The sequence below is a fragment of the Lottia gigantea genome (assembly GCF_000327385.1).
Source record: "Lottia gigantea unplaced genomic scaffold LOTGIsca_93, whole genome shotgun sequence".
NCBI lineage: Eukaryota > Metazoa > Mollusca > Gastropoda > Lottiidae > Lottia > Lottia gigantea.
The window spans coordinates 137,101-155,285 of NW_008711042.1; the positions used below are offsets into that span (position 1 = coordinate 137,101).

The 18,185-nt window shown below is 33.6% G+C and overlaps 2 protein-coding genes across 2 annotated transcripts; one reads left to right on the forward strand and one right to left on the reverse strand.

Annotated features, from left to right (window-relative positions):
- Positions 1–339: 339 nt before the first annotated feature.
- On the reverse strand, positions 340–4,261 carry LOTGIDRAFT_134754 (hypothetical protein; the record flags this gene model as incomplete). Its single annotated transcript, XM_009068719.1, has 7 exons — positions 340–480; positions 1,380–1,484; positions 1,575–1,677; positions 1,842–1,934; positions 2,628–2,797; positions 3,445–3,630; positions 4,040–4,261. 7 exons carry the CDS (start codon positions 4,259–4,261, stop codon positions 340–342), a joined length of 1,020 nt encoding a protein of 339 aa, XP_009066967.1.
- A 4,457-nt stretch (positions 4,262–8,718) lies between these two features.
- On the forward strand, positions 8,719–17,733 carry LOTGIDRAFT_134790 (hypothetical protein; the record flags this gene model as incomplete). Its single annotated transcript, XM_009068720.1, has 13 exons — positions 8,719–8,866; positions 9,816–9,960; positions 10,948–11,008; positions 12,895–13,002; positions 13,573–13,691; positions 14,052–14,188; positions 14,678–14,769; positions 14,812–14,871; positions 15,088–15,158; positions 15,714–15,768; positions 16,177–16,279; positions 16,801–16,868; positions 17,587–17,733. The coding sequence occupies 13 exons, from the start codon at positions 8,719–8,721 to the stop codon at positions 17,731–17,733; spliced, it is 1,314 nt and encodes a 437-aa protein (XP_009066968.1).
- Positions 17,734–18,185: the final 452 nt, after the last annotated feature.

Sequence of the window (18,185 nt, forward strand, 5' to 3'; positions counted from 1 at the left end):
AATTAATTAATTAGAATAAATTCAAATTCAAATTCAAATTCAATTTAAAATTCATATTAAAAATTAAATTAAATTAAATTAAATTAAATTAAATTAAATTAAATTAAATTAAATTAAATTAAATTAAATTAAATTAAATTAAATTAAATTAAATTAAATTAAATTAAATTAAATATTAAATTATCGATTCATTTATTAATTTATTAATTATTCATTTATTCATTTATTTATTATAGAATTCATTTTGGCTGCTTTGTGCTTTGTGCTTTGTCACTTGGATACCTCTTATTAAGGAAAGACTTCATGCCTCAAGTTACGGGAGTATAAATATTAATAATATTATAAGATAGTACAACAACATTGTTTGGGGTAATCCGGACAGTAGACCTTCCTCTCTTTACCATATACCCAGAACCTGAGATTATTATCATCCCAGCTATAGTGAACTTCTGTTACTGGTACTGCTCTTAGTTGTTGTCTCTGAAATAAAAATATTACTTATTCATAATATCACACGTGACTCGTGATTCCTGATCGTCTCCAAAATTGACAGTTAGCAGGAACAGCAGTATTACAAATAATAAACCCTAGTACTAACGATATAAACCACAAAACGAAACCCGAAACACAAAATAACATCTTGACAATACATTGGTTGCAGCAAAATGAACTTTACACACGAGGAATTGTATATATATATCAATATAAAGGAGGAAATATGTCATTATGAAAAATGATATCAGGTATCTAGAAGATAGAAGAGACAGCATACCCTGCCTGCCTAAACACACACCAAAATGGAAATTGAAAGAATTTCGTCAAGAATTGTATCTTGTAAATTGTTCTTTGCGTGAAGACGTTTAAGAGTGTAATTAGAATGAGTATTTTTACTTCATTGAATTTGTTATTTAACAGCCACTTTCAAATATGGGTTCCCTTATTTTCATTTTTAAAATACTTATATGAATAGAAAGTAGAGGTGTTCTAATGACTTGGAAAATACCAGTTTGTCTCACATGTCCATAATTAATTCATAAATTAACTAAATTAGAAGAGAATTACCAGCAGAATTCCAATAAGTGACCGATCAAGAAAGGTCAAAAGTGTTTTTTTGTTTATCCAGTACACACATGGACATTTATGATTGGTTAAAACTCTTAATTATATGCAATAAGAACATGCCGATATGATTAAGAATGCATGATAATTCATTAGAAACACCAAATAATCAAATAGTTTGCTTAATTTGACACTAAAAAAATAAGGAAAACCATCTTTAGTCATTGTGATAAGATGTCATGATGGTTGCAATAACTGACAGATATAACTAGAATATTGCTATATCTTATGGTTAACAAAAATCCACTCTTATATCTCACCTGTTGGAGGTATTTTTCCGTCTGGAAAGCAGTTCTATGTTGATTACATAAATTATTAGAGCACTGGTTAATCTCGTCTAAAGGATAAGCTGATATGGGCCATACCTGAAAAAAGACATGGATATCATGGCTACAATGGTTTAACGAACACACGCATAAAGCTCTGTCGCAGAGAGAAATTTATTTTGAACTTACCGGTAACATAACCTGTTCAAATACCACACTGCCCTGTACATCTCTTATTAATTCATCCGGGAGATCAGTTTTCTCTATGATATGATCACCCTTGTGATTACAACTGAAAAAAACAACAAGAATAATAGCCATAGTGTTTTTTTCTAATCTTTTAGAAATTCCAGCTTTTCATATCCTAAGAATTTTGAATTCAAATGCCAGTAGCAATAAATGTGCGCGTTATATTAAGTGCGCATTAGTCTCGAAAATATACAGTATATGACTTACTAAGTAACTTTCATTTGAATAAAACATTTTAAATTACAATAACCGTCACATTCTTTACACGTGACTCTTCCATCGCCACCACATCGATTACAACTGAAATATACAAATAATCAGGGGCAATAACTCATGGTTTGTATCGGTCTCATACACGCTGTCTGATAACTGTCAATTACAACTGTCAAACTTTCTACCAGTAAGAATCCAGACGTTATTAGACAGCTGACAACTGTAAAAAATTGCTATCAAAGTCTCTAGAAATAGACAGCAAGTTAAAACTAAGATACATTCTAGTGAATTACAAGTTATAATGAAAACATGGATGCTAATGACAGCAATTAGTTTCAACTTAACTTGTAACAGCTACAGTCTTATCTGATCTGATCGGCCGTTTAGATAAATGACCAATAGGCGAGTCAATGCGTCGGTATAATTTTAAAGGTAATCTCCTAGCTAGATGAATGTTATCCGTTATAGAATATCGATTATATTTGTTCATCTAGGATTTCACCTTATCAACCCAATCAGAGATGAGATGAGATGAATGGAGTTTTTTACGTCTTGCGTTTCTGCACCATCTCGGCTAATCAAGACGGGTGTGCAATGAGGGGAATTTTGCCAGGACAGTGGCATTGGCCTGCTCTTTTTCTGTCCATGGATCTTTAACGTGCACAGCCTGTAGCACACAGGACACCGGTTTATTGTCCCATCCGAATTTTCCATGTCAGCCTCTCTTACCTGCATCACTAAGATATTTCCTCATTTTACAATTTTTAAGATAAGGTTTACCTGACTCGTCCATCTCCGTGACACCGGAAACACATGTCTTGATAGGACCCTCTCTCTGGGTCATGTCTCGTGACCCGACCATCCCCACCACAAGTATTACATCTGTTCTGACCCCAACCATGACACACACGACATCGAACCCACCCACGGGCATCACACATGTGACAAGGCTGAAAGTGAAACACATGAAAAGTTATTGACAGTATAGGAAACAAGACAGATAGATCCATCTTTTTTCAAAATGACAAAATTCTTAGGTTAAGACAAAGGTCATTCTCAATTCAGAACGTCCGAAACTATTTCATATTCATTTCTATTGATTGGAAAGGAATTTGGGTTGAAACGATCATGGGCAAAACATTTACACGGATTGACAACACTCATATTTGCAATTGAGTAAATATGTGAGTGTGAAAGGCCCTTTCGCCACAATCTATGCACGTTACAGATCCCTACAGAGTTGGATATTAGAAGAGCAAACGCAATAACGTTTTCCTGGAAGAACGCTGCCTATTTATATTTCATGTTTGAGGTACTGGATGAATGAATGAATGAATGAATGAATGAATGAATTAATGAATTAATGAATGAATGAATAAATGAATGAATGAATGAATGAATTAATGAATTAATGAATTAATGAATGAATGAATAAATGAATGAATGAATGAATGAATGAATTAATTAATTAATTAATTAATTAATTAATTAATTAATTAATTAATTAATTAATTAATTAATTAATTAATTAATTAATTACATGTATAATTAAATATATATTAAATTTTTGGAAATAGGAAAGTAAATTTGAACTCACCCGAACAGTGGCTGTGTGGGGTACCTCTAATAACTTGACATGATCATCAAACATACTGTCAGGGTTACAAGGTATAGCGAATGGGGGTGGGGGCATACCATTCTCCGGACCGTCAATCATTCCACCCCTAAATGGTTCATTAACATACCCAGTAGATCGCCCTTCACAAAAAGTTTCTAGGGTATACTGAAATGCATTAAATTATTCAAATAAGTACTCAAATCAAATAGAATCATAAGTTATATGACAATGATATTTTTGAATAAATTAAGACAATATAAAACAAATCTGAAACATTATTAAATCAAAATTAAATTAAACCAAATGGAGTGAAATATAAAAAATGAAATTTAAAATAATAAACTGAGAAAAAATTGAAACAAAAAATAAAATAAAAGAAAAATGAAATCAAATAAAATAAAAAAAAGTAAAAATTAAAATATAAACGAAATAAAATAATATAAAATAACAGATTTATAATAAAATTGAGAAAAATTGAAACAAAAATGTAAAATGAAATGAGTAAACAGAAGTTCCTGTATTTGTAAACTGATTATTAATATGTATATCTGATCTAATACAATGATATACTTACATGTAAGGCATTATGTGGAATAATTTTGTCTATAACCATTTCCTGAGCCGGGCCCTTACTGTAACAACAATTTTCACTGACGAACTGAAACATCGCCTCTCGACATTGCTGTTCATTTAATTCAGCTACACTGAAATTAATATTTAATATATTATCATAACAATATATCAGTGACGGAGGTTGTCTCCTGTCATCACGACAATTTGGCGAAAAGAGTGGCATTACACTGCTCATTTTCCATTTTTTGCATCTTTGAAATGGGCATACCAGCTGAAAGTTTCCACGGGCAGTAACTGGAAAATATTATATATGATGCTGTTTTCAGAACGGAGAGGAAATAAACTAAAATTTATTTTATGACTTACTCGTCAAACTGTACATGTGGTGGGTCACCTTGGGGAGGGGGAGGCGGCGGGGGTGGGGCCATGGGTGCCACTGAAAAAAAAAAGATGTTATAGAATTATTTTCAGGTTATATTTTTTTTTTCACAAATCATACTTTAGTCTAAGAAAATAGATTTTTTTTAGCTGAGCCAATCAGTAATAGTGTTGACAGCTCACTGTCGAAATTTGAGCCTTCAAATCCATGTGTGTCCAGAATTATCTGCGTTTGAATGTTTAAATGATGACTCCTCATCTTAAGATACTCTGTGATATATAGTAAAGACATATATTGAAATAGCGAGTAAAAATCCTAGTTTGCTGAATACCATTCAGGAGTATATTTCATAGGTAAGTTGCAGTGGGCGTATATTATAGAAACAGATTTATATATTGTTCACCGAGCAGAGTTAGAAAAATTCAATAATTGATTACAAATATTGATTGATTCTAAATATTGATTGATTATAAATATTGATTGATGCTAAATAAGGTGCCATTAAAATTGCACAAAAATATTCAAGAAATAAGATGAAAAAATAACTTACTCATTCCAAATCCTCCAACGTTCTGGTAACCTTGTAACATGGGCATTCCCTGCATTGAGGGTGGAGGCATGGGTTGTTGTGGGGGCATTTCCGGTCCACCCATTATTGGTGGTCCTTGTCCCTGTCTGAAATCTGGTGGTGGAGGACCACCCATCCCTGGCTGCCATCCTGAAAAACGTAAAAAAGTTAGACGTGAATCGTTACAGGGTCAGTAAAGGCCCCATTTCATTTCTACGAAATGACAAAAAATTATGATTTTTATAAAAAAAAAACATTCCCCCAAATTGTGTCAGAATGTTTCTTCTATCTAATCGATTAAAGCACACCATGTTGCGATTACGTATCGTATTTCGGATATACAATCCTCATCATGAAAGCTAATAGAAGTTGAATATATGCGTTTGAGCAAAATAAGCGAGCTCACTGGACAGGGGAGAATCTTTAGACTTAAACTTACTTTGTGGTGGTGCTGGACCTGGAGCACCGGGTTGTTGTTGAAACACTGAAAAAAGTCCAAAATATGATGGTTATTATCGAAATTTTCGGATAGTTAATGGTCTTCAAATGTAATGTACAAGCAGAAGCGATGGCGGTTGGGGGATTGACATTAAGCTCGCGATAGTGAGCTCACCCACAAACCAGAACAGATTACTCGGGAGTCTCCCAAATCACGGTAAACGACTTCAGACAAAAAGTCATGATTGCGTCAATTATGAACCTAAGGTTGTTGAAATCGAATCATCTCTCCACATCATTTTTACTCTTCTGATTCGTCAGACAAATGGACAAATGGGCTAGGCCTACAGCGGAAAGAAAGGGGGGGGGGGGGTATTTTCATAACCAAACAGAGGGAATTTATTTTCTGTAAGATAAAGACCCGTCTATCTTTTGGTCTTTTAACTACCACCCACAAGATCTAGACTTCTAAAATAGTCTTTGACTAGGCTTCAGTATGGTGCCATATTTAAGACAGGTACTCTCAATAAGCCGTGACTTTTAGAATCCATTCATTAAAACGGTAAAAATTGAAATAGACCAAAAAAGGTGACTTACTTGTTATATGGATATTCAATGATCGGTAACAAAAATCAATATGTATAGAACTAGCCTATTGCTTAATCAAACTGGTTGCTAAGGGTCGGCCATATTGTTTTCAGCCAGGCTTATAAACACTAACTATACACACGTAATCTAATAATCCCTTTTCCCTATATCCATATAGTTTGATTTAAATACTAGGCGCTATTGTTTACTCTAATAATGGACTTTAATATGACCGTATATAAATAGGTATGGATCGTGAAAGTGGTGCACCCTACTAAACTATCGGGGATTCTGTCTTCCAGTTGGTTCTTGAGCAAACCTCTTGACAATAACAATATGTTACAACGCTTCCGGGATTAAGCGTCAAATTACTTTTGGTCGAATTGTGTATAGGCCTAATAAGGAACAATAACTTATTCAGTAGCTATTTACTGGTGGATCGATTGGAATTATGAGAAAAGATAACTTGTTCAGTAACCATTTACAAGGCTATTTGAACGATGATTTCTGCAGTAGCGACTTAATAGCTGGGTCGACTAAAATAATGAGGAAATGTTAAGCCTACTTAGCCTACTCAGAACCCATTTACAGCTGGGTCGTATTGAATGATGATTGACGCGACTTACTCAGTACCCACTTTACAACTGCGAATTGCGTAGGCCAAATGAGGAAAGATAACTCATTCAATAACCATAAACAAAATAAATTCCCTTTTCCGAAGCTAAAGTAGGGCCTACGATTGGTAAAAAACATGGAGCATCTGTCCCTTTAACCAACCCTATCAACTACATAATGATGATAATAATAACGTCTAAATTTATTAATGATAACTTCTAAATTTATATAAATAACTGTGAAATACAATACCAAATATCACAGTTATACAATATTATTATATAAATCAATAAATATTGAAACTTTGCAGATAAAATGTTAAATTTATCCCATACCATATCGTATGGTGGCATGATTAGCGTTAGACCTACCAAGCACTAATTCACAGCTAGGGCTGAATAATGAAGATGTGGAAAATCCTCATTAAACAGAGCCTATTTCCTTACTCTAATCCAGCCGACAACTTACTCAGTTACTGTCAAAATATCCATCAGAGGCTAGAATAGAGGCAGATGTTTCAGACTTCCTTATGAGGTGTCTCCTTACTTCTTTTATTATACAATACATAATACATAATGGCTACATTCAATTCTATTTATCAAGTGGTTGAATTAATAGTTGTGATATTTGAACGAACGAACGAACGAACGAATGAATGAATGAATGAATGAATGAATCTATAATATTTGATCTTTATTTATGACAGTTTTTTTGCCCTGGTTTTTATCTAAAAGATTATAAATCTCGTCTAATCACCCTACGGCTGGTGTAGATAATCGATATTGATTTGAAGCGCTGATTAGTAACTTACGTATTATAATCGCGTTTATTCTATGTGTTAACAGATTGGACTAATAAAGGCGGACAACGTAATGCAGTGGACAATGAGAGACATGATTATGTTTAGGACCAGATGTAGCGCTAGTGAGACATTTACCCCTACACCTTTAAAATGATACTCTGTACCCCCACCCCTCACTTGTTTCCAAGAAATTTTGTCCAAAACATGTGACAGAATGCAGCAAAGAAAGTTTATATTATAAAACATTTTTAAGAGACAGTTATATATTATATAGACCTACAATAATAAAATATTTTCTCAATACATCAATTGTAGAGCAATATAGAAATACCACTGTTAAAATAGTGCTCAATACATCAATTGTAGAGTGATATAGAAATACCACTGTTAAAATAGTGCTCAATACATCAATTGTAGAGTGATATGGAAATACCACTGTTAAAATAGTGCTCAGTACATCAATTGTAGAGTGATATAGAAATACCACTGTTAAAATAGTGCTCAATACATCAATTGTAGAGTGATATAGAAATACCACTGTTAAAATAGTGCTCAATACATCAATTGTAGAGCGATATAGAAATACCACTGTTAAAATAGTGCTCAATACATCAATTGTAGAGTGATATAGAAATACCACTGTTAAAATAGTACTCAATACATCAATTGTAGAGTGATATAGAAATACCACTGTTAAAATAGTGCTCAATACATCAATTGTAGAGTGATATAGAAATACCACTGTTAAAATAGTACTCAAAACATCAATTGTAGAGTGATATAGAAATACCACTGTTAAAATAGTACTCAATACATCAATTTGTAGAGCAATAAAGGTCTATATAAGCCACCGTAGATCAAAACATCTGCCCTTATACCAGGATCTGAAAAGTCGGACTACCGTATAGAAGTCAATGAACCTAAACGTGTTGGTTACTATTATTAAGAACAGACTCTTAAAAGCCTTGCAATAACTATTGTATAGATTTTAATTTAAAAAAATTAAGGGTGTGGGTTATTTAAAACGAATCCAAACAAGTTTTATCTAGCTATGCACCAGTGATTTTTACCATTGAATTATAAATTAAGTTATATTCATAACTCTATGTTCAGTCAGTTTATTCCATAGAAATATTAGTTGTCTGAGTCCGGTGTTTTAAGAGTAACGTCCCTTTGACCCAATGGCAACTCGAGCATAATAAATTGAACTGAAAGTATTAAATAATTCACAATCGATGGACTTAGAATAAACCCACAACAGATGTTCAAGTGAACACGTAACTTTTAAAAATGAATATCTTTCTACTGGGATTCTGGATTTTATGTGTCGTCTGTGCTGTTTTGTTTTTGTACACAAGATCGACTTTGTCACCTGTAAACAATGCAAGCTTCTCCAACTTTCAAAGATCGTATTTGGTGGTGTATTTACTGGCAATGGGTAGGTATTTCATTTTGTTTTAATTATTTGGTCTTATAATGTTAAAGGTTAATCAATTTATTGACTTATCAATTAATTTTCAATGGCAACATCAATTGTTTTTATACACAAGGTGTGTACTAGACCGAATAAGGATTCAGGTGGGCACTATTACACCAAAGAATGTGAGCACCCCAAGCAAGTGCACCCTAATCACCCAATTGATGTAGATCTAGGTACTTGTCTTTTTACTCAGTGCTTTGGATAGTTTAAAAAAAAGACTATAAATACACAGTCAAACGCAATGCTTTAATGAATGTTAATGACCTCAAGCGTGACAACCTAACCTTGCTTATGGCCTTCAGAAAATTGGCAGAGAATAATTTAATAATTTTCATTTAGTCCATGTTATGGACTGAGACAGCCAATCAATTCACTGACGGCCTAATGAAAATGGCAGAGAACAAATTTCATTATTTTCACTACTCATGGATCAATCTAAAGTGTGCTATAAATACACATAACTAGGCTTTGACACTGATGGACTTTAGTGTGAATATGTTATTCTATGCGTGAAGTGCAAATTTGATCTATTTCAACCCACATTAAGTTGACAATTCAACCATAAATTTGTACAGTGTAGACAGAGGGGCTAAAATCACATCTTTAGACTTCAATTTGAGTTGACTGCATTAAGACCAGTTTATACTTCGCTAAGCAAAGCACAGGATTTTCTTCGCTTAAGCATAGCAAGCTTCAAAGCTCAGTAAAGTGAAGTTTCACTTTCACTGTACCATCACAAGTTCATTTTGAATCTTGGCGAAGGAGTAGGATGTGGTCATAGTTCTTTTCTTCACCATGGATGAAAGACAGGCGAAACAAACAAACTGGTGTTGACAGATTTGTCTTGACATTGTGAAGCTAAGATAAAGTTAAGAAGTCCTCTTGACAATTTTTACCTATTTTTCAGCTGGGGACTGGTTACAGGGACCACATGTCTATGCCTTGTATGAAAACTATGGAATGACTCCCCATCAGATTGATCGATTGTTTGTAGCAGGATTTGGTTCCAGTATGATGTTTGGTACCATTGTTGGTTCTTTTGCTGATAAATAGTAAGTACTCGGTAATAATATTTTGGGAGACTTACCCACCTCTACATGGCTGGCTTTAAACCTTTTTTCAAACCCTCTTATCAACAGCAAGATAGACCATGAATCACTAAATACCATGATATTTACTGTAATATAATATATATTATCTCTGATCATTTGCAAGTGGATATTTTATCCAAAATTATGCTTTTGTAAGCTTCTTTTCCTGAAGTATATATTTAGACAACTCGACCGACAGCTGAAATTGAGCTCTATCAGCTGGTAAAGTAAATATTTAGATGACTATACAGATAGCTGAAATTGAGCTCTATCAGCTGGTAAAGTAAATATTTAGATGACTATACAGATAGCTGAAATAGAGTTCTATCAGCTGGTAAAGTAAATATTTAGATGACTATACAGATAGCTGAAATTGAGCTCTATCAGCTGGTAAAGTAAATATTTAGACAACTATACAGATAGCTGAAATTGAGCTCTATCAGCCGGTAAAGTAAATATTAAGACGACTAGATACTGATCGCTGAAATTGAGCTCTATCAGCTGGTAAAGTAAATATTTAGATGACTATACAGATAGCTGAAATTGAGCTCTATCATCTGGTAAAGTAAATATTTAGATGACTATACAGATAGCTGAAATTGAGCTCTATCAGCTGGTAAAGTAAATATTTAGATGACTATACAGATAGCTGAAATTGAGCTCTATCAGCTGGTAAAGTAAATATTTAGATGACTATACAGATAGCTGAAATTGAGCTCTATTGGCTGGTAAAGTAAATATTTAGACAACGATACAGATAGCTGAAATTGAGCTCTATCATCTGGTAAAGTAAATATTTAGACAACTATACAGATAGCTGAAATTGAGCTCTATCATCTGGTAAAGTAAATATTTAGACAACTTTACAGGTGCTGACACTAAGCTTTCAATTAATATTTAGAGTAGTATATCCGTGTTTTATTAATTTGATTACTGTTTATATTTCAGTGGGAGAAAAACAAACTGTATTTTATATGGTGTATTGTATGGATTGGCCTGTATCACAAAGGTAGGTAGAAATATTTCTAAGAACATGACATCTTCATAATATCAAGCTTTTACAACTTTGTCTTTTACCTTGACTGCAATAGTCACCTTTTTGGTTGGAGTGTATGATAGGAAATACAGCCAATTAGCGGCTGTAAAAAATAAGCCATCTTCCTGATTGGCTGTGTTCTCTGGCATACTATCCAATCAAATCGCTACATTCTGTGATACAAGACTATTATTGTAGTCAAGGTATTGGACAAAGATTGTAATAGCTTGAGTTTGTGAAGATGAAAACATGACTAAACACAATTTATGGATGACCATCACTGCAAATAATGATCATAAAATGTGTTATGTTCTTTTTTTTCCGAACTCTAAAATGCTATTAACAGTGGCTCTTTTCTCATTGGGAGTCAAGAGTTACAACCATTTTGTCTGTGAAAGGGGAATTTGCCAGTTTCATGGGAATTGTAACTTAATTATTTATACTAGTGTTCTACAACATATTGATTTTTATATAAATACACAAAAAATATCATTCGTCTCACCAACTCTTAACTTTATATGGTGAAAAAGAATGATAGAAATGAACAAACTGTTAATTGACATATAAAGTCATGGTCCGAAAGAAGATGAAGCATGTTTTACCTACGGGTATATTATACCGGATTGTTGATATAGTAAAGAAATTGAAGAATCAATAATTGTATAGATATTTTATTACAGCTGTTACATTTTATAGGCTTATTATCTGTGTATTATTTGATACAATTGAGTCTGTTAACCGTGTTTTATTTGATTATGTCTGATTGTTCTATTAAGATGTAAACATGTGGTTTCCCAACATTTTCAAATTTCAATCAATTAATAGCAAAGTTCTTGTCCATTATTTTGGAATTAGGGTTTCTTTTCCGAAAGTTTATCTAGCATAAGCTATCATAGAACAATGAGTGCATATTATTATTAAAATGGAGTCTCTTATATCTGACTTTTAAAACTTAAGATTGTATGAGAATAGAGGTCCAGGACATCCTGTTTTGAGCAAGCCAATGGAGGTCCTTTTCTTTCTGGGCTACATGGAAAAAGCGTCCAGTCATTTGGATGGGACATAAACCGAGGTCCCATGTGCTATAGACTGTGCAGGTTAAAGATCCCTTGACAGTTGGAAATCAAAAAAGAGCAGACTAATGTCCATGTTCATTAGCCCACATGGTGCAGAAACGTAGGAAATAAAACTCCATTCATTTCATTTTTGTCAGCTGAGCTCATCATGGTTTAAATCATACAGCCTTTTGTATGAATAGATGGGCTTTGGTTCACTTAATCCAAGTATCTGAGGCAGTGAATTTTAACCACTCAAAATATCTTTTTACAAACTTAAAGGGATCACCTGAGTTTTATGAGACAAACCAAACTTAGAAATGTGTTAATTAGCTAGTTATCTGTCTGCACACGAAACCGTCTTGGTAGGTGAATTTTGGCGCCGACTAGACTTGTCATGTGTTTCGCCGACTGGCTGTGGGCACACGAAGAGACAAAAATTGATCCAGTCAATTACACTGTCTATAATTACGATAATCAAATGTGATATTGAAAGGAAAGTGAATCCGATTGGATGATAAAACAATCGGCTATGGCAATCTCGGTAATGCGATAATCTTTTCCTTGAAGCATGGGTACAGTAAATTTTACTCAAGATTCCAATCCGCGACAAAAATTAGCGACCAAGACTGAATGTGTACCTGCACCATTATCAAATTCATGTGAAATCAGGAAAATTCATAAATGTAATGTTAAACTAAAGTAAAACAAGGTAGAAATAGTTTGAGATTTCAGTCGATTGTCTAAGACGATTATCTCGACCCAGTAGATTGATAGTATGAGTAAAATATTTTCTACCTTCAGCATTTCAACAATTTCTGGATTCTGATGTTGGGACGTCTGCTAGGAGGAATAGCTACCTCTATATTATACAGTGCCTTTGAATCATGGTTAGTGTGTGAACACAATAAGGTAAGTATATCACAGGATTAGTGATTAGTTTCTTGCGTGGATTTGAAAGTGATTTTTGAATATTAAGTAGCATATTGTGGGTGATGGCTTGAAACCTCGTATAACGATATATCACGCGAAATTACTCTGCTAGAAAAAACACAAAACTATTCGTACGCGTATTTTGTTAAAATCTTTTTGGATATTTTTTTTACCGCTATAAGTGGTTATCATTCTTTGAAAATTTAAACCTTGTATAACAATTTGAGAACTGCGGCCTATTGAACGAATAACTCGTATATTAATACAGTACCGTATACAAGGTTTTAAATCTGACAGGTTATCTATGTGTTATTTCATTGGTGGTTTTTGGGTTATTTACAATCAAACTAAGAATAAGAGGTTTTGATCATCAATTCCGTGTTTTAAGAACTTTTAAACGGTACCAAATATGGTATATAGAAGGTTTCAAGTCGTCACCCACGATATTTATCTAATTCTATAAATAACAGTGTGGTTTTGAGAACTAATTACTAAGTAATGTATTTAGTTATATTTTTACCTAAATTGTATTTATGTTTTGTTTTACAGCGTGGCTTTGAGAGTGAGTTATTAAGTAATATATTCAGTAATGCTGTACTAGGAAATTCTCTGGTTGCTATATTTGCTGGTCTGGTAGCTCAATATTTCGCTGATATTTTTGGTTTCGTGTGAGAATTTACTTTAATTATATTTCATATTGCTAAACCGGCCACGATAAGATGCTATTTGATTAATTCAAATGGATTCAGGCAGGGTATGCTTACTCTAGACACCTGATACATACGATTAATGCTAGGTATTGCCAAACAGGCTAGGGTAAGATGTTATTCGATTAATTTGAATGGCTTCAGGCAGGGTATGCTTATTCTAGACACCTGATACCACTTAATACTTCTTCATTTAGGATTGATATACTTTCTCAGATAAAAAGATCATTAGCTGTTACCAATGTATTGCCAATATGATTATTAGGAATTCTAGTTTTGTTTTGTAGTACTGATTAATAGTACTTGTTTGTTTATTTTCAGAGCACCGTTTGACCTATCAATGGGTGTATTGACTATAATGGTTATTATAACTCTCATGACATGGCCAGATAACTATGGTGATAAATCTTCTAATATTAGAGAATCATTTCATAAGGCAATATCTACTATAAAAACAGGTATGTTATCTCCATTAATCTATAGTAATAAATAATGTTTTTACCAACTGGATAATTTTCAGCAATAACCTTTTCTTACCCGTATTGAATTTATTGATGAGTCAGTTTTATACCTGGTGTTCAATCAGTGAAGAAAGGAACAGTTTATAGTCTCATTAAGTGACGAATTTGCCGTCAAAAATCCTTTCTTATAACTTCTAATAAAATTGATGGTTAACCGACAATCTCAAATTAGACCCCATTACCTGTGAAATCCCACCCGAAATCGGTTAACTGATGTACCGCTTCAACTATATTAGAAGATTCAAATTACAATTACAGAAATTTATAAAAATTGATAGTATTAGGACACTGTCCATAATTAAACATAGTTTTAGAGGCCCATTAAATGTGATATTAAACTAAATCCACGATATTCAAAATGAGAATTATGAATAATTTTTGATCATATTCGTAATATACTGTCAGTATAATATTTGATTATTTCAGATCAGAAAGTTCTGTGTTTAGGTTTGATTCAAGCTATGTTTGAAGGGTCTATGTATATATTTGTATTAGAATGGACCCCAGCTCTCACCCCAGTTTTACCCAGTCCCAATCAAAGAAATCTATTAGAAGATAAGATGACAGAAGATGGTCATCGTGGTGCCATTCCTCATGGACATATCTTTGCTGCTTTTATGGTAGGTTCGTTTTGAATTCAAAATTCTGCCCCTTTGTGTAACTGATCTATATATCGAGTCTATCAATCAAATGAAACATGGCCTTATTTCTGATGAAATCCTATGCTAAGAATTTGTCGAAAGTGCAGAGTTTTACATGGAGAAATATCAAGTCATTATGCCAGGTATAAATAGCAAGGAAATGAATTATTTGACAAATATAACTTCTATTTTTAGGTAGCCATTATGATAGGATCATCAATGTTTAAATTATTGTCAAAATTTACCTCAGTCGAGTCGTTCATGAGGTAGGTCTGTTGTTTTATATTGTTACTGGACTGGGTTTATCAATTCACAATCCATTTCAGAGAGTCCACATAGCTAATATTGTCTATTTGTTTTTTGCGTTTGTCAACTTGGCATCCCTTTCAGAGAGTCCGCTTAGAAAATTTGTTATTTGTGTTTAACATACCTTTTTATTTGGAAAGTCCACAGAATCTAATAATGTTTATGTGGTATTTAGGTTTGTCATCTCAGCATCCCTTTTAGAGTGTCCACATAGCTAATATTGTTTATTTGTCTTTTGGTTTTGTCAACAAGACATCTCTTTTAGAGTGTCCACATAACTAGTGTTTATTTGGTATTTAGGTTTGTCAATGCAGTATCCCTATCAGAGAGTCCACATAGCTAATATTTTTTAAATGTATTTGGGTATGTCAACGAGGCATCTCTTTTAGAGAGTCCACATAGCTAATAATGTTTATTTTACATTAAGAGTTGTCTAACTTGACATCCCTGAAGGTCTATATAGATCTGGCTAATGTAGCAAGGAAAAACTCATCTCAAAATATTATTATTTTCAGAGTTGTATTATTCATATCATCATTAGCATTGTTAACACCAATATTATTTCATGGGGTAAGTAGTTTAATATAACATCCCTGCAATTAATACTCAAAACTATCAGATTTCTTTGCCTTTTGTCCACTTTGTGTGAACCCAGCCAATATTGGTTGTAGAAATATTTGCTGCATGACAACGTGTTCTGTAGAATTAGCAGCCAACTAAATGAAAGTTTAGTTGGCACTGCAGAGCTGGGAGAGCTTAGTGTGGCTTAGATTCAACTGTTTTTATAAAGCCGAGGTTAAATAAGCATGAATCTTCCCTAATTTTGATACAATGATACGATTCTGCCTGTTGCCTTTGTTTTGAAACTCTGGTTTCTTAGATTCACCAATCAATATCAGAAACCTATGACAGGATAATAAGTTGGTGATTGAGAGGAACTTGTCAATATGTCTTACTTATTGTTTATTTATCTTCTAGAATCAAACTGTGATATTTATTGGGTTTATTGTATTTGAAACATGTGTTGGTATATTCTGGCCCTCTATTGGTACACTACGTGGTAAATATGTACCTGAAGAAAGTAAGTATATATTATCAGGATATAGTCTCTTTAAGGGGGAAAAGGAGGGGGCAGCTGGCAGTAATTGCACCCCCAATATTACCCCCACTTTCTTTTTAACAAATTTAAAAACTTTAGTTGTAAACGTTTTTGCCCCAAAATATGTGTCAAAATGCAACAAAACAATCAAATGTTTTGAAAATGTTCTTGGTAGAACACTTTCAAACCCCCTAGGAGGGGCTAGCAACAAGACGCCTCCACAGAGTTGCCGCAATTTGAATTCATCCTCGACAGTTGTCGTCCCTATTGAGTCAGTCTGCTTCCTATTAAAAACCCAAGTCTCGAGGGTGTTGCTATGTAAATTAGTAGAGCTTTATTACAACTATCAGTCTCGATTGTCTGATTAAATTCCACACCACAACCTCAATATCTACTTTATAAACTGGTAGAGGTTCATTTCAACCATCTGTATCTCTTTTCAGAATGTATTGTCACATATATTTCATGAACAATAAGATATTAAAAACTTTTTTTTATTACAGCTCGAGCAACTATAATGAATTGTTTCCGAGTTCCATTAAATTTAATAGTGGTTGTTATTCTACTTCAGGTCAGTGGTTTTTTTTTACTATTATGTTTTAATCTAATTGACTAGAGAATATCATACAGTAGGACATAAAAACTCAATTCATTTCATTTCATTTCATAGAGCACATCTCGTAGTATAATATCTTTTACTTTGGTATAGGAGAGAAACCTCTACTTTCGATTTCTTCTGAATTTGAATGATATTTAGTCATATGTCAATACAAGTTTGTCTAAAACACTAAAAAAACATTAATACACCAGAAGACAGTGACATCGCCAGATCTCGAGACTGTGGGTACAAATAGGGGGCACAGCGACTGAATGGAGGAGGGTGGGGGGTGGAATGTAGAGACTGGGGGTTACAATTAGGGGGCAGAGTGACTGAATAGGGAGGGGGGGAAATGTTGAGACTGGAGGTACAATTAGGGGGCAGAGTGACTGAATAGTGGGGAGGAATGTTGAAATTTGAGGTACAATTAAGGGGCAGAGTTATTGAATGGGAGATGGTGGAAGGCAACTGTCGAGACTGAATTCAAAATGTGGCAATTCTGTATAGGTGTCATAGTTACAAGCCTCTCATAGATTTTAAATTTTTCTATGGGGGCAAATATCCCCTTCTGTACCCCCACTGTATCTGTCACTGACAGCAAACAATACAATATTCTTATGATAGCATCCTCCGAAATACCCTGCCAGCACTGTTTGCTATTTAACTGATACCTCTGTATTTAATTTTGTAGGATCTAACTATAAATGTTGTATTTGGTTGTTGTACAACATTTTTATTAGCAGCAGCCCTCTCTCAACATTGGCTATACAGGTTAGTACACTTTATTTTAATTATTATACTATTATATTGTGGTCTGAATTATTTTCTTCCAAACTAGAGTTATCTCCCATTTTCTGAGGTATAGTTGGCTGTTTCAAGGTGGCGCTCGATTGGTTAAGTCTGTTTTAAGTTTGGCATCTATGAAATCAGATATGTCACATTCAAAATTTTTATTTCTAATTTTTTCTCTGCCATTTTGAATTCTGTCTGCACCTGCTATTTTTCGGGACACACAGAACTTGTTCTGAACTCTGTTCCAAATTGTTTTATTGAACATCTACTTCAGTCCATGAATCGGAAACGAGTAGAAGACACCAATCTAGCGGCCCTTAACTGTCTTGAGGCATGATGTAGTGGGTTGCATGGGGTTGTTATAAGGATATGAAAGGGGGATTAAGGATATGAAAGGGGGATTAAGGATATGAAAGTGGGATTAAGGATATGAAAGAGGGATAAATTTATGATTTAGTTTTGATCCTTTTTATGTAGATAATGTTTGTTTATGTTTAT